Here is a 25,869-nt window from a genome sequence, read left to right as displayed (position 1 = left end):
TTTGAAATTTTAGGCACCTTGTGTCACAGTGTTACACACGGGGGTGTGACTCAACGGGAATAACCCGGCTACATTTTATACGAATCAATAATGGTAGATGTTAGTATACTTATACAAAAAAGTGGCGGTCTCTGAAATTATTATTTTTTGCTATGATGTGTGGAGTGTCGCAAGAATCCATACATTCATCCCGAATGACACTGGCTATTATATTTCTGAATAAATCAATATGGTGGCTGTATGTATGAAATCAAAATGTGTCACATATTGTCCTACTTTATTCACATACGTCATCTATAATATAAAAAAATCATTAAAACGCTGTTTTGTTACGAAAACAGTTTGGATTGGGTTCCTGATTGTTTATTTGGGTCATGGCCGATAGTGTGGCGGCTGGCGTAGTGTAGCGCTACCATAATTGACCATAGACAATAGACACGCTGCGCTGCACGCACATGCGCAGTTGATAACTGAATTCTGGCGCCATACGCCATTATTTAACTTTTAATTTATTATTTTTGCTAGTCAAAGCTTTGCAAGTGATTTTTATCGCATTCTGGAAATAGCAACGAAAACGATCAACAATCTTTTGCCAGCAGAATCAAGAAAACTTATGACAATTTGTTACCAAGATTTTATGGTTTGGATTTTATAATATGAAGTTTAGATAAAGTAGTGTATGAAATTGTTCATAATTAAGTAGGTAAGTATTAAAACACTCGTGTGATAGTAATAAAAACTGCCTAGCGGCTCGTTTTTAAAACCCACACTCTTGTTTTAATAGCCTATATTATGCAACCGTTTCATAAACAATTATAATAATTACGACTTAAGTACATTAAGTACATAAGACATTTCTGTACAAATTCTAAATTCTATGGTCAATACTGTGATTACAGTTAGACTATAGAGCAGTGTTTACGCCGATGCCTCGCCGATCGCAAGTTCGATAACCGGACACCAACTATGTTATATTTAGTTTTTATTATATTTTTATATTAAGTGTGTATTTATGTGGTTTTTACTGTGCATGTTTTGGTGTGAACTGTAATTTATGCGAGTGGAAAATTCGAGCAACTGACGTAGGTACGTACAATACGTAAAGGAGCCGTTCGATTTAAATGTTAGGGTCTTATCTTTATTATGAATTTATATCGCAGTTAAGTAGTTTATTGTCTTGCAGGGAGTGTTTGGGATATAATATATTGTATACAATACTTATTACAGGTAGGCATGGCCGTAGTCAGGGGGGATTTTATTGGACCCCCGAAATCTCAGGCAAAAGTAAAGTTATCTTTGTAAATATATTATCAAAAATTTCGCAAATTTTTTTTCTACTATTGAATAATTATTGATGTCGCAACTTCGTCCGCATGGATTTAAGTTTTAAAAAATGCTGTGAACTCTTATTTTACGAGATAATTTTTATGAAAGGATTCGGTTAAGTCCCTGATAAACCCCTCCCGAAAACAATTCCTGGCTACGGCCATGCATGTAGATGTCATTGCTTACTTGGTGTCAATTCTTTTATGTAAATGGAAAATTCGAGCGAAAGAAGTGTCTACAGTCTATGGTAAATAAATAACGTATAGTCGGTTCAAATGTTAGGTTTTATGTTTAGGTTTGATTATCTATTTTTATCGCGATTCGCTTGTTTTTTTGTAGCGATTTTTTTTCGAGATAGACGTAAATATACATAGGTACATAATAAATCATTAGAAAGATTATTCAAAAATACTAGACAAGTTTAGTTAAATAAAAAAATATTTTCATTTTTTTTTCATTTTCATTATAGTAGGTGCCGTGTCCTATACCTATACTTACTCGTAAAATATGTTTATCTGTGCATGTTTAGTGTGAACTCTAATTTTATGCAAATGGAATTCCGAGCAACCGCTCGCTGAGGCACAGAGTAGACATATCTACTCGTGTGGCTGAGGTGAGCGTCTAGAAAAATATAGCACCTACTTGCCTACCTATCTATTTTTATCGCGATTAATATTATTTGATTTTTTGTTTGTAGCAGCATATTATAATAATATATTCTGTGGTAGAGTCTGGCTAAGGAAAAAAGATATTGGAAAAGCGTGGAAATATCTACTGTATTTTTTTTAATTTGCCGCCCCAATAAGTATGGAATAACCTAATTTGATACTTTAGAATTTTTATTTCTGTTCTATCAAATTAGGTTATTCCAGGTCTGTCATACTAATTATTCAGAGCTGCCCTACCTAGTGATATTTTTAAAGCTTTTCCAGTCTCTGTTTTCGCTAGCCAAACTCTAGCAGTGAATTTTTTAGGGAGGTACTAAGTCTTCGCTGTCCGTCCGTCCATCCTTCTGTCTATCTGTCAGCGGGCTATATCTCATGAACCGTAACACCTACGTAGGTAGAGAGTTGCATATCTACTTGTGTGGTTGCAGATTACGTTTTTCTATTGTCGCTATAACAACAAATAATAAAAATTTCAAAATGGCTGCCATGAAAATTACAAAATTAAAGAGTAATAACCTTGTACGATGATTTGGATGGTACAGAAACTTCGTGTGCAATTCCGACTCGCACTTGACCGGGTTTTTACTGATAAGTATCAATTTTGATTGTTAAGTATGACCTAAAACTTCATAATTATTTATTTTTGCTTATTATAATATTATTAGCTGGTTTTAATTACGTATTATTAATTAAATTAAAAAAATATTAAATAATTAGGTACTTACCTACTTATAAAAACCGGCCAAGTGCGAGTGAGGCTCGCGCAATGAGGGTTCCGTACTACAGTCGTATTTTTTCGAGATTTTGCAGGATAATTCAAAAACTATGATACATAAAAATAAATAAAAATCTGTTTTAGAATGCACTTGATATAGTTATCTTACTTAGAAAATTGAAAATACTAATTATTAGTTCATGACCACAATTTAATTTTTTTTGTGTGATGTAACCACAAATTCACGGTTTTCAGATTTTTCCCCAAATGTCAGCTATAAGATCTACCTACCTGCTAAAGTTCATGATTCTAGGTCAACAGGAAGTACCCTGTAGGTTTCTTGACAGACAGACAACAAAGTGATCCTAGAAGGGTTCCGTTTTTCCTTTTGAGGTACGGAACCCTAAAAATGGTATAAATAGTAAAGACATTTTTTTTGTTTTTTAAATATGTTAAGTAGGTATCTTTGTGGTGCTATCAAGTTTCTGCTGTGCCGAAATTGTAAATTTTAACTTTACAATATGTTGGAATAAAAAGGCTATGACATGCCTACCTACAGACGGACTGGACGAAACTAAAAGCATTAAAGGAACCCAAAAAAACGGGCCGAATTGAAAACCCTCCTTTTTGGAAGTCAGTTAAAATGATATAAATTTGTAAATTGAGTAGATTTTAAAAAATGTAATAGCGGGTAAATTTTCGGGCATTATCAAGTGGGACATAATAATATTATTCCAGTAGATTAGATAAGGCCTTTTTCCAGGTAAATAAATAAAGATAATGATAAAAATCTGATTTATTCTGAAAAGAGTACAGACTAGGTAAAGATTGGTATTTTTAGGCAAACAAAGATTTTCCGAAAGGTTACTTGAAGTAACTTTAAATGTTTTCCGGGATTCTCTAGCTCATGAGGCTCTTTACGCACTGCATCCGATTCGAATCCAAGAAAATTCGTTCCGAAAATTCGGAGCGAATCAGCATGTCGATTTTACACTGCGTCCGTTTTGACGGATGTTGCGTGCTTTCTTGATTCTCGAGGTGGGTCTACGCTAGACGAACCGAGCACGAGCGAAGCACAAGCGGAGCCGTTCTCGGCTTTGTCGTTCGCGGCGTCAAGTGTGGACGTACAACGAACCTACAACGATCACTGTCCTCGATCATTGCGAGCGCGAAGCAAATCCCTTGTGTTTGTCAAAAAACCGACAACAGGCGGAACGCAGCCGAGCACGAACGAAATGCTCGCAGCGCGCTCGTTCGAGGCTTAATGTAAGTCGGTCCACATTAGACGAATTGTGTTCGGCTCGTGCTCGGTTCGCCTAGCGTAGACCCACCTTCGGAATCGGATCGGATGCAGTGTACCTAGTAGTATTATAATATTTTGATGGTTACAGTCTTTTAAAGGGCCTGTGCACTCATCCGTATTCGGTTTGTATCCGTGGTTCTACGAAGTGGCCGTCATAAAAATACGATTGCGATACGATACGATCCGATTCGTATTTTTACGGAATCCGTGATTTCAAAGATGAGTGCACAAACGCCCTACGGCAACTCATTCCCAATCTTTCTTATGTAAATCCATACTAATGTTATAAATGCGAAAGTGTCTGTCTGTCTGTCTATCTGCTAGCTTTTCACGGCCCAACAGTTTAACCGATTTTGATGAAATTTGGTACAGATTAGGCTTACATCCCGGGGAACATAGGTTACTTTTTATGCCGGAAAATCAAATAGTTCAAAATATATTTTCATAGACAATTCGGATGGATATGTAGTGCGAAGAGAGCTTTAGCTAATATTATATAGGTAGTATGTACCTACCTATTTAGATATTAATTTGAATCGTGGCCGTGAAACTCACTCTTCATCATACATATTATTATCTAATACCTACCTACCTATACATATTTTATTTACAACTAGAATCTACAATACACACTAAGCATGAGTTAGCAACAATTTTTTTGTCACAAACTGTGCACTTATACACGCGCAATCAGTGTAACGTGCAGTTGCTATTGCTATACGCAATCCAGGTGAATTCGTGGTGAACAGAAGAGTGAATAGGCATCTTTTGGGCGGGCGCATTTGGTGTGACAAATCATGCACTTGTACACGCGCATTCAGTGTGACGTGCAGTTGCTGTTGCTACGCGCGATCTAGGTGATTTCGTGGTAAAAAGAAGAGTGAATAGGCATCTTTTGGGCGGGCGCATTTAGTGTGACCAATCGTGCACTTGTACACGCGCATTTAGTGTGACGTGCAGTTGCGATTGCTCCGCGCGATCTAGGTGTCTTAGTAGTGAAAAGAAGAGTGAATAGGCATCTTTTTGGCGGGCGTAGGTACCTAACCTTAGGCTGCATGGGCTGTTCATCACTTCGGTACTATTGAGTGCAATCGCAGTCAAAGTTGCAAGGGTAATCGATACCTATAGGTAGGGTATCTACTTCCCGTTGACCTGAATCATGGCATGAAGCAATATTTTATATTACAAGTAAAGGGAAACATCCGAAAACTATAGATTTGTCGTTATACCACATCAAAATTTGCAATTACAAACTTATATTTGCAGTTGGAGATAATTTAAGTAACAAAATAATTACAAGGTACGGAACCCGCGATGCGTGAGTCAGACTTGGGCAGTTTTTTTAAGTTGAATAAGTAGGCCCGCCCGTACTAAGGCAGATATAAATTCTACATATATATAAACTTACGGAATAAAATAAAATTGCACATATTAATTTTAATTATCATGCTACCTGGATGTTATTGTTTAAATGTAATTAATTATTATTACCTTCCAGTTTCCACGTGTAACCGTGAACACACGAGTGACTTCGTGGAAGATAAAAATCTACGTATAATAAGTATAGTATTATCATAACACATATGATTTACTTTATTTTGATCTAGTTCAAAACTAGGTGCCTATAGATCGACAGAAAAGAGTATAAAAACATTTTAGTTCCAAAATATTTAATTTCTACTCTAAACAGTCGCACTGTAAAAATGCGAGTCGGACTTGCACACCAAGGGTTCCGTACCATTGTACAAGATATACCACTATGTCCGCTATAAAATCCATGATTAGGTTGTGTTAGAATATAATGTGTTACTCGAACGGTATTTCTGCTGTTATTATCAATCAAGTAATAATAATTAGACGACTAATGAACAGTTTAGACTGGTTTCCTTTAGTTACATAAAATAATCCAACATCCTACTAAGATCCTACTATACACCAACCCACTATACAATTACAGTAATAATCTCGACAAAAACATCACATTTCCGTTAATATTTTTCAATATTTAGCAACTGGTAAATTCAAATTAGTTTGCGATTTTGGTTTATCATAAAAACTTTTCCAATATTTTATTTTTGTAACAAGACCACCCAAGACTGGTCGGTCTCGCAACAATTAGATACTTAGTACCTATTCAATTGTTCGTGACCCCAGTGTTGTCACGCTTCGGCCTAACTCGTGTGCTTCGGCTACCGGTGTGATAATAATTGATAAAGCAATATTGGAGGTAGGTATTTATTGGTGCACCGTCTACTCAACTGTGAACTTTTTGTTTGAATCCATATATAATAATATAACTAGCTTATGCTCGCGACTTCGTCCGCGTAAACTGTACAAATTTCAAACCCCTATTTCACGCTGTCAGGGGTTAAATTTTCAAAAATCCTTTCTTAGCGGATGCCTATGTCATAATTAGCTATTTGCATGCCAAATTTAAGCCCGATCCGTCCAGTAGTTTAAGCTGTGCGTTGATAGATTAATCAGTCAGTCACCTTTTCTTTTATATATTTAGATAAGTAGGTACATAAATATAAAAGTGCGTCTGTCTATTTGCTAGCTTATCCGTTCAACGATTATCGAGCCGTAATAGCCTACTGGTTAAGACGTCTGTCTGCCTTCTATTCGGGAGGTTGGAGGTTCGATCCCAGGCACGGACCTCTAACTTTTCGGCGGTGAAGGAATACGTCGTGAGAAAAACTGCACGCCTGAGAGTTCTCCATAATGTTCTCAAAGGTGTGTGAAGCCTGCCAAGCCGCACTTGACCAGCGTGGCGGACTATGGCCTGAGAGGAGGGCTCCTCTCAGGCCATAGTCAGTAATGGGCCAGCAATGGATTGACCATTATGATGAATATAAGAAGGCAAGTTTTTCGCTAGAGGAAAACTACGCAGCAAATTAGCTAAGCTCGTTATTTATAAGCCATAATAATTATACCTAAGTATTAGGTATACCTACCTAATACTTAGGTATAATTATTATTTATTTTCTAAGCAACCATATTATATGGTTGCTTATCTAACTTATTTTTCCAAGAGACATTTTATTTTAGTGCTAAGTTGGTAGGTATTAAGAATTTTTGAATACTTAATAGCCGTCACCAAACCAAACACGTTAGGTAGGTATTAAAAAAAAATACTTATCGCAATTTTTTCTTTATTGTTACAACTTTCTGGTATAAATAAAAAATAAATAAAATAAGCAAAGAGTTGGTGAATAAAACGGCGAAATACTAACCGGAAATTGAGTCCGAAGTTCATGATTTCGGTCAAAACAGATTTTTTTCAGTTTCACTCCGTTTTTTGCTTCGTCTGTTAAATTTTATTTCATCCAATTACACCGTTTCGTTCGCCAGCTCCATTATTGGAATTAGAAAATCTTTTAGAAACAGGTAGGTACCCACTTATCTAATGGTTTTTGTTTTTTTTTTTCAGCTTGATGAACAGGCTGGACAAGTAACAAAGAAAATACCTACTCTTTTTGTACAACAACACAACGTTTATTCAAAATGAATAAAATTAATTTTACAGTTAACGGAGAACCTTATTGCTTAAGTAAGTATTAATTAAATTAATTAAAAATAAGTGTGACTGTGTCTGCCTATCCCCTCTTAGCCCGCGTATAGTCTAAACTTTTAGGGCCGTGCTCAGTAGAGTTAGTAGAGAGCCAGTGATGGGTTGATGATGATCATTTTGTCATGCAAACATCAGTCACATCAGTCATCGTTCTGCAGAGTTTAATCCTACCGTTTAAACTCTGTCGATCAGCGATCTATTTTATAGATCAGAAAAAAAGATCAGAAAAATTCTTTAACTACAAAAGGCAGCAGCAGTGACGGTAAAAAGACTAGCCTGTCTAGCCAGCCTATCATAGCTTGTCCTTTGCCGTCATGTTGGCACCATTGCAGTTTACACAATAATAGGTAAACCCTATGCCCTAAGGAATAAAGCAATCTGAGGAATGGTGCCAACATGGCGGTAAAGGACAAATTATAGTTCTAGAAACTTTGGAGACTTTTTAGTTTTTACAACGATCGGTTACGATATTTTCATTTTATTTTATTGCAGCGGGTTCAGAAGTGTCACCTTCAACATCTCTCAATGACTACCTACGCAATACTTTAGGTCTGGTGGGCACCAAGGCGATGTGCCATGAGGGCGGCTGTGGCGCTTGCGTGGTGTCCGTGGCAAAGACTCATCCGGGCACTTATGAGAAACACGTGGTCGCTGTTAACTCTGTAAGTATCTGGAAGATAGGAATGTCATATCTGCTGATTAACTGACTGACTGACTGACTGACTGACTGATATATCAACGCACAGCTCAAACTACTGGATGAATCGGGCTGAACTTTTACATGCAGATAGCTATTATGACATAGGCATCCACTAAGAAAGGACTTTTGAAAATTCAACCCCTAAGGGGGTGGAACACCGCCAACTTTCTAACTCAGGGCTAGTAGGTATAGAGAATAAATGTTTCACTATCCCCAACTATATATCCAAATCTGTTCTGGAATTCAGAAGTTATGATGGAATAAAGAAACTCACAAATCTACATACATGAACCCTGAGAACATTACACTCCTTTTTAGGGTTCCGTACCTCAAAAGGAAAAACGGAACCCTTATAGGATCACTTTGTTGTCTGTCTGTCTGTCCGTCTGTCTGTCAAGAAACCTACAGGGTACTTCCCGTTGACCTAGAATCATGAAATTTGGCAGGTAGGTAGATTTTATAGCTGACAGTTGGGGAAAATCTGAAAACCGTGAATTTAGGGTTAGATCACACAAACAAAATGTAGCAAAAACAGATTAACTCCATAATATGTAATTTTCTATTCCAGTGCCTAGTCCACGTGTTATCATGCCACGAATGGGACATCACCACCATAGAAGGGGTGGGGAACCGCAAGGATGGTTACAACGAGCTCCAGTCCAGACTAGCGGCCTTCAATGGCACCCAGTGTGGATACTGCACCCCTGGGATGATCATGAACATGTATAGGTACGGAACACTGACAGTGATTATATTATTTATGTGAACGAGTGAAGAACATCACATCATGACACTTTGGCATATATAAAGAACAGGCAGTTTCGGTCACTCCAAGATAATATTAGTAGGTATAATTTTAGTTAGGCCATGTAATGGGATTCTACATGATCGCGCGCGCCCCTTCGTAACCTCGCGCCCCTAGGCACGTGCCTAGTTTGCCTTAGGGATAATCTGCTTCTGCCCACCGCAAGTTGCTATAACAGCGACCTCCCCCCAAATCCCCACTAGGTGGACTGACGAAATCAAACGAGTCGCAGGGAGCTGCTGGAATCAGAATGCGCAAGACCATTGGCGTGTGAAGTCACTACAAGAGACCTATGTCCAGCTGTGGACATCTATCGATTGACGATGATGATAAATCATCATCAGATGAAGGCCCAATTGCGTGACAGGCTGTTAAAGTTATGGTAACTGTTTAACTTACCGTCAGGTGACCCGCCTGATTGTTTCCCCGCCATTTTTATTTAAAAAAATGGGTTACACAGTGGGTCTGTATACATATTACATACAGTCTCCATGATGAAAATAAAGTAGAGTTGTTAAATGTCACTTGCTTTGACGGTGAAGGTGAGGAAACCTGCATGCCTGAGAGTTCTCCATAATGTTCTCAAAGGTGTGCGAAGTCTGCCACACTATACAGGGCCGGGCCCTTGTCATTCTGAGAGGAGACTGGTGCTCAGCGGGCTGGCAATGGGTTGATCATGATGATACTTTTTTCAGTTTGTACGAGGGCTCGGAAAAGATGCTGACAATGAATCAGGTAGAGAGAGCATTTGCCGGCAACATCTGTCGGTGTACGGGCTATCGGCCCATCCTGGATGCCTTCAAAAGTTTTGCCACAGACGTGGTCCTAGATGACGCGAAATTATTAAAGGTAATACATAGAAGTACTTAGATTTATTTTTTAGTAATCTCTTTATAATAAAAACTAAATGATGCCCGCGACGTCGCGTCGTCCCCGTGGATTAAGGTTTTTAAAAATCCCATGGGAACTCATTGATTTTCCGGGATGAAAAGCCTATGTCCTTTCCCGGGATGCAAGATATATCTGTACCAAATTTCGTCAAAATCGGTTGAACGGATGGGCCGTGAAAAGCTAGCAGACAGACAGACAGACACACTATCGCATTTATAATATTAGTATGGAAGTATGGATAGTAATAGAACTTAAAGCTAGCCTTATCTAATCACTATAGAAATCATACCCGCGTGGAATGATGCCAAGAATACTAGCTGCATTTCCGCGTTGGGCAGCTAGGCTGATCCGTTGCGCAAAAAATAAGCCAGCTGTCACCAGATGAGGCTATTAATCGCAGTGAAATGTCTCGCCTAAAGGAATTAAAATGGAAGCAGGTTAAGTTGGAAAGAGGGGTTTAATATTAATAAGTTATTAATAATAACCCATACCCTCAATTGGTTTCTACGTCATGGCATCGTACCCAAACCGTAGAATCACTATGCCTATTATAATTTCGAAAGTGTGTTTGTTTGTTAGTTTGTCCTTCATTGGGGCCGATTCTCTAGTACACAATCTCTAAAGTAAACTAGGTCTTAATCTAGTGCTTTCCTTTTCCGCAAGCAACATTATGAAAGGGATAGCAATAGATTTAGACGTGATATTTTAGTTTAGTTTAGAGATTGTGTACAAAGGAATTAGCCACAATGATTGACCAACGCAACGGAGCAATGGATCGACGAGATTTTTTGCATCGATAGATAATATAGTTATTTTACCGAGTGATATAGGCTACTTTTTATCCCGTTGTAGTATAATAAAATAGTATAAGTATAATAGTAAAGTTTAAGTTTTATTGTATTAAAAAAAAAAAAAAGTTCAAAAAAAAAAAAAAAAAAAAGTATAATAGTTAAAACAATAAATTTCACCCATTAAATAAAAACCGTTGCGAGGGTTCCGTACTAGAGTCGTATTTTTTAGACATTTTGCACGATAATTCAAAAACTATATGATACGTAAAAATAAATAAAAATCTGTTTTAGAATGCACAAGTGAAGACCTTTCATAGATACCCCACTTGATATAGTCATATCTTACTTCGAAAATTGAAAAAACGAATAATTAGTTTATGACTACAATTGAATTTTTTTTGAGTGACGTAACAACAAATTCACGGTTTTCAGATTTTTTCCCCTAATGCCAGATATAAGATCTGCCAAACCTGCCAAATTTCATGATTCTAGGTCCACGGGAAGTACCCTGTAGGTTTCTTGACAGACCGACAGACAGACAGACAGACCGACAACAAAGTGATCCTATAAGGGTTCCGTTTTTCCTTTTGAGGTACGGAACCTTAATAAGGATAATAGTTAGAACAATAAATCCTCTGGATATACCACCTTTCTAGTTTCACCCATTACACAAATAAAACTGATTTTCAGGATGTGGAAGATCTACACGAAATGCAGTGTGCCAACAACTGCACAAAGAAATGTACAAAGGAAGAAAAGGATTGGTGCTTCATACATAAAAATAGCAACGAGAATATGTTGGACATACAGATGGATGTCAACAGATGGTACAAAGCGTATTCTGTAGAAGATGTTTTTAAGGTAACGTGATACTTATTCCAAACTTTTAAAATCCTCTAAAGTAAAATCCCAAATCAGGCTGATTGAGGATCCTAAGCTTTTAAAAGTCCTCTAAAAGTAGAATCCCAAATCGGGCTGATAAAGGAGAAGGTAATTTGAAGTTTGAGTTAGGGCATGTAAACATTTCAAAGTTGAAAAAAATTCGCACTCACTTCGCTTGCGGCTATATTCCGAGATAAGTTATTCCATCCAGCCAGATGCACAAAAAGACACCATAAGAGACCGGGTCTGCCTTAGTGATGTTGTCCTCGCCAACTTCTGATGAGCCGCTGGTGGCATAGCGCTACAGGATTATGGAAATGTATGCTGTGAGTGACTAATAATAGCCCTCTAGTAAACCAGTTTAGTTAAACCTAGTCATTTACCTAAAGCATGATAGGCTATATTTCTGTGAAACACGCCCGCCCTCTCATCCTAAACATGCAGGAAATGCCAGCCACCATGTTTAACACCATGTTTAGCAGTGGGAGGGCGGGCGGTACATATGTCGCATGCTATCCGCTCTTTTAGCGGATTATAGCAAATAAAGCTTTTGGTTATTTAACACGCTGCTTTTATACAACTATTCATATAATATTATGTTATATACCTACTATACTTACCACATTATTGTTTTAGGTTCTTACTAGAGAAGGTTCGGACAGCTACAGACTCGTCGCGGGAAATACGGGAAAAGGTAATAATCAAATTAAGTTTAATGCTGTCTTAAAGTAATATAACAAAAACAACCACACTGACACCACATTACACCCGTGTGATAACAGGGCGGGCAGCTCGTAACATTAATAAAGTACCTAATAAAATGCGGTGGTCTCGATGAGGTTTTAGATTTAATTTAATTTATTTTAGTTTTAATTTAATGTTGTTTTTTTTAGATTTAAGTTTATTTATAGTTTATTTTATGTTGTTTTTTTAGATTTAAGTTTATTTGATAGAATAATTGTCTATCCCTTTTTAAACCTATCAAAAAAAATATGTTTCCTACCTAATAAAATCAAATCAAAGTATCTAAAAAAATCAAATTTCAATCACTACCTCCACTTTTTTCTCTACGAGAGGAAAACTGTTTGCCTGGTTTTTCTTGAATGAAAATAGTTTTACTTTAAAAATAATTTTCTAGGAGTGTTTCCAATGGCAAAGGAGCCTCGTGTGTTCATCGACATAACCTCAATAAGCACGCTGAAGGACTCCATAATAGACGAGAACCTGGTACTCGGAGCTGGGCTCTCCCTCCACGAGCTGATGTCGATATGCCAGAGGCAGATGAAGAATGATAATTTTCGTTATCTGGCACATTTTCATCGTCATTTAGAGTTGGTGGCTAACGTACCAGTGAAAAATGTGAGTATTTAGAGTGTATTGTGAGTAATAATACTTAATTACATATTTATATCATCATCATCATCATCATCATCATCATCATCATCATCATCATCATCATCATCATCATCATCAACAACTAATAGACGTCCACTGCTGGACATAGGTCTCTTGTATAGGGACTTCCACACGCCACGGTCTTGCGCCGCCTGGATCCAGCGGCTCCCTGCGACTAGTCTGATGTTGTCCGTCCACCTAGTGGGGGTATTTCAACGCTGCGTCTTCCGGTGCGAGGTCGCCATTCCAGCACCTTGGGACCCCAACGTCTATCGGTTGTACGAACTATGTGCCCTGCCCATTGCCACTTCAGCTTCGCAACCCGTTGAGCTATGTCGGTTACTCCAGTCTACGGATCTCCTCATTTCTGATTTGATCACATAGAAAAACTCCAAGCATACCTACCTCTCTTCATCGCCCGCTGAGTGACTCTGAGCTACATATTTATATACTCCTAGCATATTAAAGAACTTCATTTTGAGAAATGTGCGAATTCACGAAGATGTGTATGTGTGTATTGGCAGACTTCAAACACCTTTGAGAACATTGTGGAGAACTCTCAGGCATTTATTTTTCCTCACGATGTTTTACTTCACCGTTGTTAAACCAAGTTAATAGGCTACTTGACATTTTTTTTAAGTTGGTCTTAAATGGTTAATATTTGTCCTATTATATCAAAAAAATTAACACTATATTTTTTTGCGCCCTAAAAACCGTAAAACTTTAATTTAAAAAAATATTTTTCTTAGACAGGTGAAAACACTGTCGGCCATGTTTGGCCGATAGATTATCTGTGCTCTGACGTCATGCATTTGTAAACAACAGTATAACCACAGGGTTATACTGTTGTTTACAAATGCATGACGTCAGAGCACAGATAATCTATCGGCCAAACATGGCCGACAGTGTTTTCACCTGTCTAAGAAAAATATTTTTTTAAATTAAAGTTTTACGGTTTTTAGGGCGCAAAAAAATATAGTGTTAATTTTTTTGATATAATAGGACAAATATTAACCATTTAAGACCAACTTAAAAAAAATGTCAAGTAGCCTATTGCTTTAATCGCACATAACTCCGAAAAGTTCGAAGTTGGGATCGAAACATCGATTACTGAAGCTATGTTTATCTTGCAGATAGGAACGATAGGAGGAAACCTGGCCATGAAGAATGCTCATCACGACTTTCCATCCGACGTGTTCCTTATATTTGAAACAGTTAATGCAGTTATTACTTTAGGTAGGTACTTTAAATACGGCTTGACCGATAAGGTATATAATCATTAAAAACTGCTTAAAAGTCCCGCAAATTGCTAATGCGCGTGGGCGCCATTTTAGTGATGTCAGCACTAGACTGAAGTTTTGAGCTACCGGTACCTCATGGTACATTTTTGTTTCGGTTGAGGTCACAATGACGTCATTTCGATGTTACTTAATGTGACATGGTTCCAGCGCAATAGCACTTTGCGGGACTTATACCACTTCCAATTTGGCCCGCTTCCATCTTGGACTGTGTCATCACTTTCCACCAGCGCGGTGATTCGCTACCTCAGTGTTCAACTATGACTGACAGTCACCGAGCTCACTTGACATTGGTTGGTTCTACATTGCTGCTTCACTGATTGATTCGAAAATAATTTTTCGTAGAAAACCTTCAATGGATTAAAAATAAATGTCAAAAGAGCTTGGTGACTATCATTCAGTGCACATTTAGCGAATCAGCAAACTGGAGAGATTGCAGTCAAGGGCTAACTTGTAACGGAATAAAAAAACTTTGATTTCCTTTTGAAATAGTTGAACTGAATGAAACTTTGAAATAAATAAAACAACGAACTTGTATTTTCAGTTGACAGCAATTTCAAGTGCAGTGAAATGAATCTACAAAAGTTTTTGGCCACGGACTTGAGGGACAAGCTTATAATAAATGTAAAGATACCGCCTCTATCAGAAAACCACTTGATAAGAACTTATAAGGTTAGTATAATATGATCAACTATTGAGTACCTACCTATAATGTTGATATATTTACTATAGGTTCACTGGTAAAACGTCACGATTAAGAGACTGTAGTGATTAGTGAGATTCTAATGCTAAGAAAAGATAAGAGAAGATAAGAAAATACAAATAATTGAACTGGTAGATTTTCGGAGCCCTAAATACAAAATCTCACACACATTATTATAAAACATACAAACACACACACACAAACACACACCACATTCATATTATTACTCTTGCATGCAAGCATAGAATCATGTAAGAAATCTGTAAGAGCAAGGGGCTTTGATACAGCTTTCTTTATCTTTATTATACTTTCAAGAAGTCAAAACTTTATTACGAATCTAGTAAAGCAACCATTCATATTTCATCATTTACTTGTATTTTCAGATAATGCCTCGCGCCCAAAACGCTCACGCGATCGTCAACGCTGGTTTCCATTTCACCTTAGATGCCGTTGAAAAAGTCGTATCTTCCACCATAGTTTACGGATCCATCGCCTCTGATTATACTCACGCGACAAGAGTTGAAAACTACCTTAAAGGGCAAATCTTGTTCAATGAACACACTCTGCAAAAGGCACTGGAATTGTTGGATGCAGATATAAAACCTGTAGAGAATTTACCGGAACCAGCACCAGCTTGTAGGAAAGCAATAGCTTTAGGATTGTTTTATAAGGTAACTCTTTTTATTAAAGGAATAGCGAGCAAACTAGAAGGCACTTGGTAATCGCCCATGAACATTTTGCAGTATTTTTTTTGTTCATTATAGGCAAACGCTTGACCACAATCACAGGTGATGATGTGGTCTAAGATGGGACGCGATTACCTAGAAAATGCCTATAGTATTAGAAAAACCAGCTTTTAAGGCAATTGTTGGCTATTTAGAAAAATAGCTTCACTAATCTCCCCACTAAAGTTAATCGAAGTTTAGTAGGAACATACACAGTTTAAAGATGTTCGTTCCACAATTTGCACTTTCGTGGAAATAATTGTCTGGCTCAGCGACATTAAGTAATTATCCGAAACGTTTCCCAAGTTTCTCAGATTTAAGTGGCAAGTCGAATAATAAGTTATATTGTAGTAAGTAATATGTTGCTATGTTTATAAGCCACTGTTCGTAAATTTGGAGTACTTTTTATTTGTATTTTGTTTCTACAATAAATTTGAAATCCGTGCTGCGCCTACTTATTATCTTTGAAAAGTGGTAATAAGGTTTTGAAAGATTTGAAGCATTATTTTGTGATTTAGATATTAGTGAGGCTGACCTGTTTGGCCACTTATGCAAGCGTAAATTGGAAGTAGTTTTACAAAATATGTTTTCTGTATTCCAATTTCCAATAACATTGTCCACAGGCAATCTTATCACTACATTCATCAACTAATCCTCGGTACAAATCTGGCGGTACTCGTTTGAAACGACCTGTATCACACGGGAGTCAAACCTATGATACCGACAAAAGTGTGTGGCCTCTGAACCAGCCTGTAACCAAACTGGAAGCTTTAACTCAGGTACAACTTTATTATGCCTATTTTTGTCTGTAAACTCTAAAATCACTTTGATGTCGCATACTTACAGGATCTATTACCTACGTCTTATAGCAATAAAGTTAAGCATTCATCATTTTCTTAATAAATGCGCTTTTCTAGAGTTTAACTTTGTTCTAACGATCCCTTTTATTAATTTTCTACATCATCCATATCACCCTTTGCGGTATGTCTTTATTTTGTGAATTAATATTATTTCATTTAATTTTTGAACTTTACTGCATTTACTTTTTATATTTACGTTTTATTATTATTCTAGTGCTCTGGAGAGGCGTTGTATGTTGGAGATAGCATATCTACCCCTCGTGATTTGCATGTTGCTTTTGTGCTCTCTACAATATGTCTTGGAGATATCGTGAAAATCGATGCCAGTGATGCCTTGGTACGTCAACTTTGTTAGTTGAAAACTTAAAACTCTGAGTTACTTACCCTTATAACCTTAAAGTTATTGGGATAAAGATCACGTGGCCAAAAAAATGAGCTACTTACGGGCCTTACGAATTGAATTGATAATTATATTATATATTTCAGGGTACCAAAGTATATTCTTTAAAAAATAGAAGAATCCAGCTCTTACAGTCACTATCGTTATTGTTTATATTATAATAAACTATTATTATTTTTGTATTAAAAAATCATGATGTAGCAAATATAAAAATACATCTGCTTGGATTTTTTCCAAGTGATAAAAATTAACGAGGTCTAATTAAAATTTCTGTGCTACTTTTCAGAAAATTCCAGGCGTTGTCGCTTTTTTCTCTGCAAAAGACATCCCGGGAAAGAACAATTTCACTCCAAAAGGTATCCCCTCTATTGACGTCGAAGAAGAAATCTTTGCAAGCAAGAAAATTTCTTTTTACGGTCAACCTATTGGCATAGTAGCAGCTGTGACCAGAACAAAGGCTTTGAAAGCTGCGGGCTTAGTGAGAGTATCGTATAAAAAGAATCCAGCTAAACCTGTTCTGACAATCAAAGACGCTTTGGTAGCTCCTGATAAAGATAAGCGGGTGAGTGAATGAATATAAAGAGGTATTATTGTGCTGTGCACAATCTCTAAGCTAAACTTAATTGACATGTATAATAATGAATCCACACTATCCATAATTTCGTACTAATATTATAAATGCGAAAGTATGTCTATCTGTCTGCCAGCTTTTCACGGCCCAAAAGTATTACCGATTTTGATGAAATTTGGTACACAGTAAGCTTACATCCTACACCAAAAACCTATTCTAACCTTACATTAAACCTAAATCCACACGGATGAAGTCGCGGGCATAATCTAGTAGTATAGGTAATCTTAATATAGTGCTACCCTTTTCACACATATAGTGAAAAGGATACCTAGTACTAATTTTAGACGCGTCATTTGAATTTAGTTTACAAATTGTATACAAAAAATTGATATCACTGGTAAAATTAATCTATGATCTGATATTTATTATTATATAGAGGTATAAGAAATACAACTAGAGGAATTAATGATCTAATATCAACTTATTCCAATATTCAGTTAAATATTCATATTGATGTTGATAATAATGTAGAGAAACATTGTAAAGAATCTTTATTGATTTTACTTAAAATTTCAGATCCTAGAAGCCGTCACAGTTACTGCTACAGATAGGGGCACAGACACAACACATGTGATTAAAGGGAAGTTCCATGTACCGGATCAGTACCACTTTACCATGGAGACTCAAAGCTGTACCGTGGCTCCCACTCGTCGAGGACTCCGCGTGCGATCAGCGACTCAGTGGATGGACTTGGTTCAGGCTGCTGTGGCGAAAACTTTGAATTTGCCATTGAATAGGTCAGATATTTTTTAAAACAAAAATTAAAGAGGCTACCAGTAGCCTATCTACGAACGCACAGTTTAAAACTAGTTTTACCCCAGGGCAAAACTAGTTTTAAACTGTGCGTTCGTAGATCATTTTTGATAAATATATTTTATTTAACAAGTTTATAATGGGACCTTGAAATAAGCCCTGGTTTACACCTGTAATTATTTATACTTACTATAAGACAGTCCGTAAAAATGAACAGTTTTTTGTAATGGTATTGTTATGAGTATGTTTGTAGACTTGAGCTTGATCTTTTCATAAAGATGCATGGTCTACTTTATAGAACGCTTTACCAAAATCCGTAACGATTTTTTTACTTTGATTGTCTTTTTAACCAAAACTTAATCAATTGATTTGTTTAACCAGAAATATTCAATGTTTAGGGTGGATGTAGAAGCCCCTAGGCTGGGAGGCGGGTACGGTGGCAAGGCATCTCGGGCATCGCTGATCGCTTGCGCCTGCGCTCTTGTCGCCTATAAACTAAACCGTAAAGCCTCCCTCGTGATGCCCCTCACTGACAATATGGAGGTTATCGGGAAACGTATGCCAGCTTATTTTGTGTATGAGGTACAAATGTTATTTTATAGCTTTTCCTTCTTCTCTCCTCTGTATTCTCCCCATCATATTATTCTTTTCATCTATTTCTATATCTTTTCCACTGTAAGTCAATCTGAATTCATTTCCTGCTATGTGTTTTTTGAGCGTAAGTATAACTGAAAATCACTTTAGCGAATCAAATCAAATCAAGTCATACCTATTTATTTCACCAAACATATAGGTAGCTGTAACAAAATATAATATTATAGTTTGAATTTTCTATTCATACAGCCTGGTCTATTAATTAAGTACCTATTCGTAACGGGCCAAGTCCAAAGTACCTACTTAATTTTTTTTTTGTAAAATAGGTTTAGTTCGAGCATTGTTTTCTTTATTCTATATTTCTTTACGAGTGTTTTTATCTTTAGCTTGGTGTCAATAACGATGGAATAATGCAGTATGCAGATGTAAATTTCTACTCAGATGGTGGTTCATCAATAAATGACAATTTAGCTAGCTCCATCGCTAACCCTTTATCAAGGCTGTACAACAAAAAGCGATGGAACATCAAAGGGTATAGTGTTATTACTGATAAACCCAGCAATACTTGGTGTAGAGCTCCAGGTAAGGATTATAAAATATATTAGCTTGATATAGTGATGTCTTCTTGTCTAAAATTCCTCAGTGCTTGAGGACCAAAGTCTTCGACAAGTGCGTATTGCCAGTGATGATATATGGATCCAAGACATGATCGCTAACTATAGGCTTCATAAGCAAGCTCAGAGTCACTCAGCGTGCGATGAAGAGTGCTATGCTTGAAGTTTCTCTACGTGGTCAAATCAGAAATGAAGAGATCCGTAGGAGAACTAGAGTAACCAACATAGCTCAACGGGTTGCGAAGCTGAGTGGGCAAGACACGTAGTTCGGAAAACCGATAGACATTGGGGGTCCCAAATAGTGACCTTGCACCGGAAGACGCAGCGTTGGAAGACCCCCCACTAGGTGGACGGACGACATCAGACGAGTCGTAGGGAGCCGCTGGATTCAGGCAGCGCAAGACCGTGGCGTGTGAAAGTTCCTACAAGAGACCTAATTCCAGCAGTGGACGTCTATCGGTTGATTATGATAGTAATCGCAAAACATGTTGCAACTCTGAAGTTGCAACATGGCGGTCTGCGCAGTTACAGGCAAAGACATAATTCCTACTGAAATTTACATATTTTTGTACACTCCGTATGCAGTGTAAGTAAGATACTAAGTAGTTTTTGTTTTGTTTTACAGCAACAGCAGAAGGGTTTTCCGCGGCCGAGCATATAATGGAAAGAATAGCAGATGCTACTAAAAAAGATCCTATTGAAGTTCGGACACTGAATATCACCGCTGAAAATTCTCCTATTTTAGACCTGGTAGACACTTTCAAAATAGACTGTGAATACGAAGCGCGTAGGGCAGCTATTGAGAAATTTAATTCTGAAAATGCTTGGAAGAAGAAAGGGTTACAAGTCTCCTTGATGGCATATCCGATAGAGTATGACGGTAACTTCCCTGTTACAATATCAGTTTACCATGCTGATGGGACAATCCTTATTGCCCATGGGGGAATAGAAATGGGCCAAGGCATCAACACAAAGGTGGCCCAAGTTTGTGCGTACGCTCTAAAAGTGCCTCTATGTATTGTGACAGTAAAAGGAGCGGATACATTTAGTTCTCCAAACAGTATGGCAACCAATGGAAGTATCACCAGCGAATCTATTGCATTCGCGACAACCAAAGCCTGTAACGAACTACTGTCGAGATTGGAACCGGTGAAAGCTGATCTTAATGAACCCACTTGGCAGGACATCGTAACAGCGGCATTTAATAAAGGTTAATTTATTTGTTTTGAACAATACAATGTGTGATATTGTCTTATTGTTCATTAATGAAATATGTTTAATATGCCCGTGTATATAGTGACTTCGACTATGTCTGAGGCAGAATGCTCACTAGACTATGTCTAGGGTCCAAATATATTTACTATATAAGACAGGAAGATTTTGTCCAGCATTAAGATTGTGTAAGGTCACAGACATGTAAATATATTTTTAACTTATCTAAGTTCTTCCGCTTATCAGGTATAAATCTCCAAGTGAGCGCAATGTCATCAAATCTGGACAAGTTGACACCCTATTCAGTGTACGGAGCTTGCACTGCTGAAGTGGAGTTAGATGTGTTAACTGGTAACCATATCTTGACTCGGGTAGACTTGGTCGAAGACACCGGACGCAGTCTCAGCCCTGAAATTGATGTTGGACAGGTACCTTTTTAATAAATATCCAATTAATATTTACCAAACCCACTCTTTCAAACTGGCTTCTTACTTTAATTTCTATGTTTAAGTTAACAACTTATCACTTTATGCAAATTGTAGGAAATCTAAATATGTAGAAGGAAAAGGTGACTGACTGACTGACTGACTGATCTATCAAGGCACAGCTCAAACTACTGGACGGGTCAGGCTGAGATTTGGCATCAGCCCGAATACTATCTACTCTTCTCCTCGGATGCCCGATGCATCCAAAAGGGACCAGTAGCACCCAGCATACTGGGAGGTTACCTGAGGTCGGGAGGCGCACGCACTTGGTCGGTGCGCCTCAGACGTGCGGTGTCGGGACCTCGCGAGCTGGGTCCCCGGTGGAGGGTCCGCCTCGGCGGATGTCGCTGACTGGGTCGCGGTGTATTGCTTTGGCGTTCCCGTGACCCAGTCACCAGGCGACGTGCAGGAATGCCGCTGGGTTTTAGTGGGTATTCCGGTCGCCTCTCGGCCGACGAGTCCCACATACAGTACGCGCGGCGAGAGTTTGGCTTTGACCGTTATTGCGCAGAAATCAGAAATTGGGTATCAACGGGCAATTAGTGGGGTGCGGGGCGGGTGTGTAGGCGCACGCGGTGCTCTGATTGGCGCTCCACTGCTCCAGTCGTTCCCTGCCTCTGTTTGTACAATCACGTTCACAAGTGAATTGCTATTTTCGTTAATTGTTTATTATATAAGAATCTGAATAGCACTGCTGCTAAGACTTTTTTTTAATGTTAACTTTTGTATTTAATAATTATTTTAAGTTTTCTTTTGTTTGTATGTACCAATTTTACATGTATCTTGGAATAAATAATTTTATTAAAAAACAATTATTTAGAATTTTCATCGCTGTCTCTGTAAACTTTAAAAGGAAATAAACATTTTATATAAGTAAAATAACTATCAATAGTTTTAATAAATGAAGAAGTTTATCTATTTCGTATTATTTTCTAGCATTATTACCACTGTACATGAATTTTGACCCACTCAAATATCCAACCTGGTACATAAAAAAGGAAAAGTATTGTGTGCGTGACAGTACCCATGCGCAGTAATCCCCTCCACCCGAAGGTCAAAGCCAAACTCTCGCCGCGCGATCTGTACCATCCCTCCAGTTGGTTGGCTGGCTGGTTAGCTGGCTGGCTTCCAGGAGGGGGGGATGCGTAAACGCATTTCCCAGCGTTAAAAAAAGGCTGAGATTTGGCATACAGATAGCTATTATGACGCAGGCATCTGCTAAGGATTTTTGAAAATTAGATCCCTAAGTGGGTGAAATAGTAAGTGGTAATCTACGCGGACGAAGTTGCGAGCATAAGCTAGCTAGTTAACCTATAAATTAATATTGTTTTGATTTTTAATAATTTAAATGAGGAAAAATGTTTTTTTTTTTTTTTGGATTATTTGGTTATCAGCAAGCCTGAAGAGTTGTAGAGCCTCGTAGCCCAACATCAGGATGGTCATGGTACAATTTCGTCGAGCAGTATTTTGGATATACTTACCGTAGTAGATTTTAGTAATAAACAATTTAATTATTATCCACAGTTTTCTTGTTCTATTTTGATTATTTTATTTACGAGTATGTATCATGATCAACCCATCACCGGCTCACTACAGAGAGCGGGTCTCCTCTCAGAGTGAGAAGGGTTTTGGCCATAGTCTACCACGCTGGCCATGTGCGGATTGGTAGACTTCACACACCTTTGAGAACATTATGGAGAACTCTCAGGCATGCAGGTTTCCTCACGATGTTTCGCAAGTGATATTTAATTAATTTTAATTAATTAAAACGCACATAATTCCGAAAAGTTAGAGGTGCGTGCCCGGGATCGAACCCCCGACCTCCGATTAGAAGGACGTCCTAACCACTAGGCTATCACTGCTTATCACGAGTATGTATGTATATTTCATATTATTTAATAGTCAAAAGAATTTTTATTTAAAGTTTATTTTGTGTGTTTTCAGATAGAAGGTGCCTTTATCATGGGGCTGGGACTTTGGACGTCTGAGAAGCTCGTATACGACCCCTCAGGGCGTTTACTCACTAACAGAACGTGGACGTACAAGCCGCCTGGCGCTTGCGACATTCCAGTCGACTTTAGAGTTTCTTTCAAGAGAAATTCCCTAAACAATAACGGTGTTTTGAGGTCTAAGGGTAAGTAACTACATTTATTCATTTATTTATTTATAACAAGCGTACACCAAATATATACATTATTTTTATATGCCTACGTAGGTACCTATGGTTTTCCCTTTAGCGCACCACCACACACGGCTCTCCGCCTTCCTCATCCACCCATTTCTTTCTTTAGGTTAGGTTATTAGATGTACCTAATCATAGAAAAACCTGTGGGTATAATATTTCTCTTTGTTCAGCGACCGGGGAGCCAGCGTTGGTGCTAGCAGTAGCGGTGATGCATGCTCTACACGAAGTGATCGTCGAAGCGAGGAAGGAGTATGGCTACCACGACACCGAATGGGTTCACGTTGGTATGTACAGTCTTCTTCTTGAAATCTAAGGCTAAGGTTTGGAATACTCTTCCGCGATATGTGTTTCCTACCAATTACAACCCGGGTATCTTTAAAACAAGAGTGAAAAGGCATCTTCTAGGTAAACGCGTCCCATCTTAGGCCACATCATCACTTCCCATCAGGTGTGATTGTGGTCAAGCGTACACCTATAATGAATAAAAAAATAAATACTATCTGTCCCGGCTTACTCACGTGTGTAGTCGACGTTAGCCCGACTAGTTTCGAACCCATCCGGGGTCCTTTTTCAAGGGAGTCCGTCCGCGCACGCGCCGCGGTTTTGACTGCGGGACGCACGTGCCGCTGCCCGTAGAGCCCGTTGTGAGGGTGGCTGGGGTGGGGGGGGAGACAGCTGCCGATCGTCTCCCGACAGTTCCTGCTGTTCTTCATCACTGGAACCGTCACCGAAATCCAGGCACGCGGAGCTAATGGTGTCCCGTCCCACGACTGATGCCCTTGTCTTAGCGTCAAAAAGCGGTTTCCACGCTGAGGGTAGCATCCATCCATTGTCACGGACGGACTCCCTTGAAAAAGGACCCCGGATGGGTTCGAAACTAGTCGGGCTAACGTCGACTACACACGTGAGTAAGCCGGGACAGATAGTATTTATAATGGAAATCACTCACGGTAGTTTAAACGCTAAAATAAAAAAATAAATAAAAAAAAAATCTCCTATTGGAGGTAGGCAATCATTAGGGCTATCTGCACCTTGGACACTGCTGCTTGGAAAAGAGATCGGGTACCTACCTACTCTTCCCGTAAAATTGGCTTAAATTCTTTAGCCACGATGTTCTTCTTCGGCCTGATGGTCTTCTGAAGGCTATTTTCCCCTGAATAATGAGCTGCTATTCCTCACAATGTGGCTGAAATACTCCTACTTCCGCATTTTTATGGTCTTCGGGATTTCAGCAAGAAATATTGTCCATCGGCCTTTAGAATGAGATTTCGGCTTTGTAGAGCGCTGTCTCAGTCACTCGTACAGACCTATGTGACGTTTTGTCGGTCTCAACGACAGAGACAATGCTCTACAAAACCGCTACCTATTTCTAAAGGTCTATGATCATTATTTTCCGCTGCGTACTATACATATTTGGCGTTCACAGTACAATAATATAGTTATAATTTTCTTTCTTTTTTCAGATACTCCATATAGCGTGGAGAACATAATTCTAGCAATCTCTCCAAATATTGCAAGTTATCACCTTAAATAAAATTACCCAGGTATAGGACCTACTAATAGGTAGGTACTCTTTAAATGTGAAGTGAAGGAATTCTCAAATAAAACTATCTATCTATTCGCGAACTGTAAAGTGGGATTCAATTATTATTACAAATACAAACACAAATAATAATATGAATAAAGTTTATTTCAAATAGATGCGCCTAATTTTTTATCTAATAAGTATAATAATATCTCGGTAATGTTAAATAATAATTAGTAGTAGGTACCTATATAATTACCTAAGTATATTATTATATTTAAAAAATAAACATTTCTTATACTTTAAAACTAGGTAGGTACATGATATTATGATATTATGCCATAGACATGTTACATTCATATTAAGTAGGTACCTATCTACATCTAAATATATAAAACGAAAAGGTGACTGACTGACTGACTGACTGATCTATCAACGCACAACTTGAACTACTGGACGGATCGGGCTAAAATTTGGCATGCAGATAGCTATTATGACGTAGGCATCGGCTAAAACCATGGTGACATAACAATTATATTGGGGGGGTTATATATATTTATTTATATTTTATTTATATAAGCTGTGGTAGCCTAGTGGTTAGGACGTCTGCCTTCCAATCGGAGGTCGAGGTTCGATCCCGGGCACGCACCTTTAACTTTTTGGAGTTATGTGCGTTTTTAAGTAATTAAAATATCACTTGCTTTAACGGTGAAGGAAAACATCGCGAGGAAACCTGCATGCCTGAGAGTTCTCCATAATGTTCTCAAAGGTATGTGAAGTCTACCAATCCGCAGATGGCCAGCGTGGTAGACTATGGCCAAAACCCCTTCTCACTCT

At 38.1% G+C, this 25,869-nt stretch overlaps 1 protein-coding gene across 1 annotated transcript; it reads left to right on the top strand.

The window, feature by feature from the left end:
• The first annotated feature begins 934 nt into the window (after window positions 1–934).
• LOC117989550 (uncharacterized) lies at window positions 935–25,204 on the top strand. The gene is made up of 22 exons (XM_069503979.1): window positions 935–1,086; window positions 7,443–7,562; window positions 8,076–8,245; window positions 8,852–9,012; window positions 9,784–9,937; window positions 11,461–11,631; window positions 12,289–12,346; window positions 12,791–13,011; window positions 14,181–14,283; window positions 14,890–15,017; window positions 15,432–15,719; window positions 16,397–16,552; window positions 16,848–16,970; window positions 17,320–17,595; window positions 18,181–18,401; window positions 18,816–18,999; window positions 19,398–19,593; window positions 20,251–20,835; window positions 21,084–21,265; window positions 23,267–23,456; window positions 23,678–23,791; window positions 24,971–25,204. Exons 2-22 carry the CDS (start codon window positions 7,517–7,519, stop codon window positions 25,039–25,041), a joined length of 3,798 nt encoding a protein of 1,265 aa, XP_069360080.1. The 5' UTR covers window positions 935–1,086; window positions 7,443–7,516; the 3' UTR covers window positions 25,042–25,204.
• The last annotated feature ends 665 nt before the right edge of the window (window positions 25,205–25,869 follow it).

Source organism: Maniola hyperantus, chromosome 16 (genome assembly GCF_902806685.2).
Source record: "Maniola hyperantus chromosome 16, iAphHyp1.2, whole genome shotgun sequence".
NCBI lineage: Eukaryota > Metazoa > Arthropoda > Insecta > Lepidoptera > Nymphalidae > Maniola > Maniola hyperantus.
The sequence above is the reverse complement of the archived record's forward strand: the minus strand, read 5'-3'. Positions and strand labels throughout refer to the sequence as shown.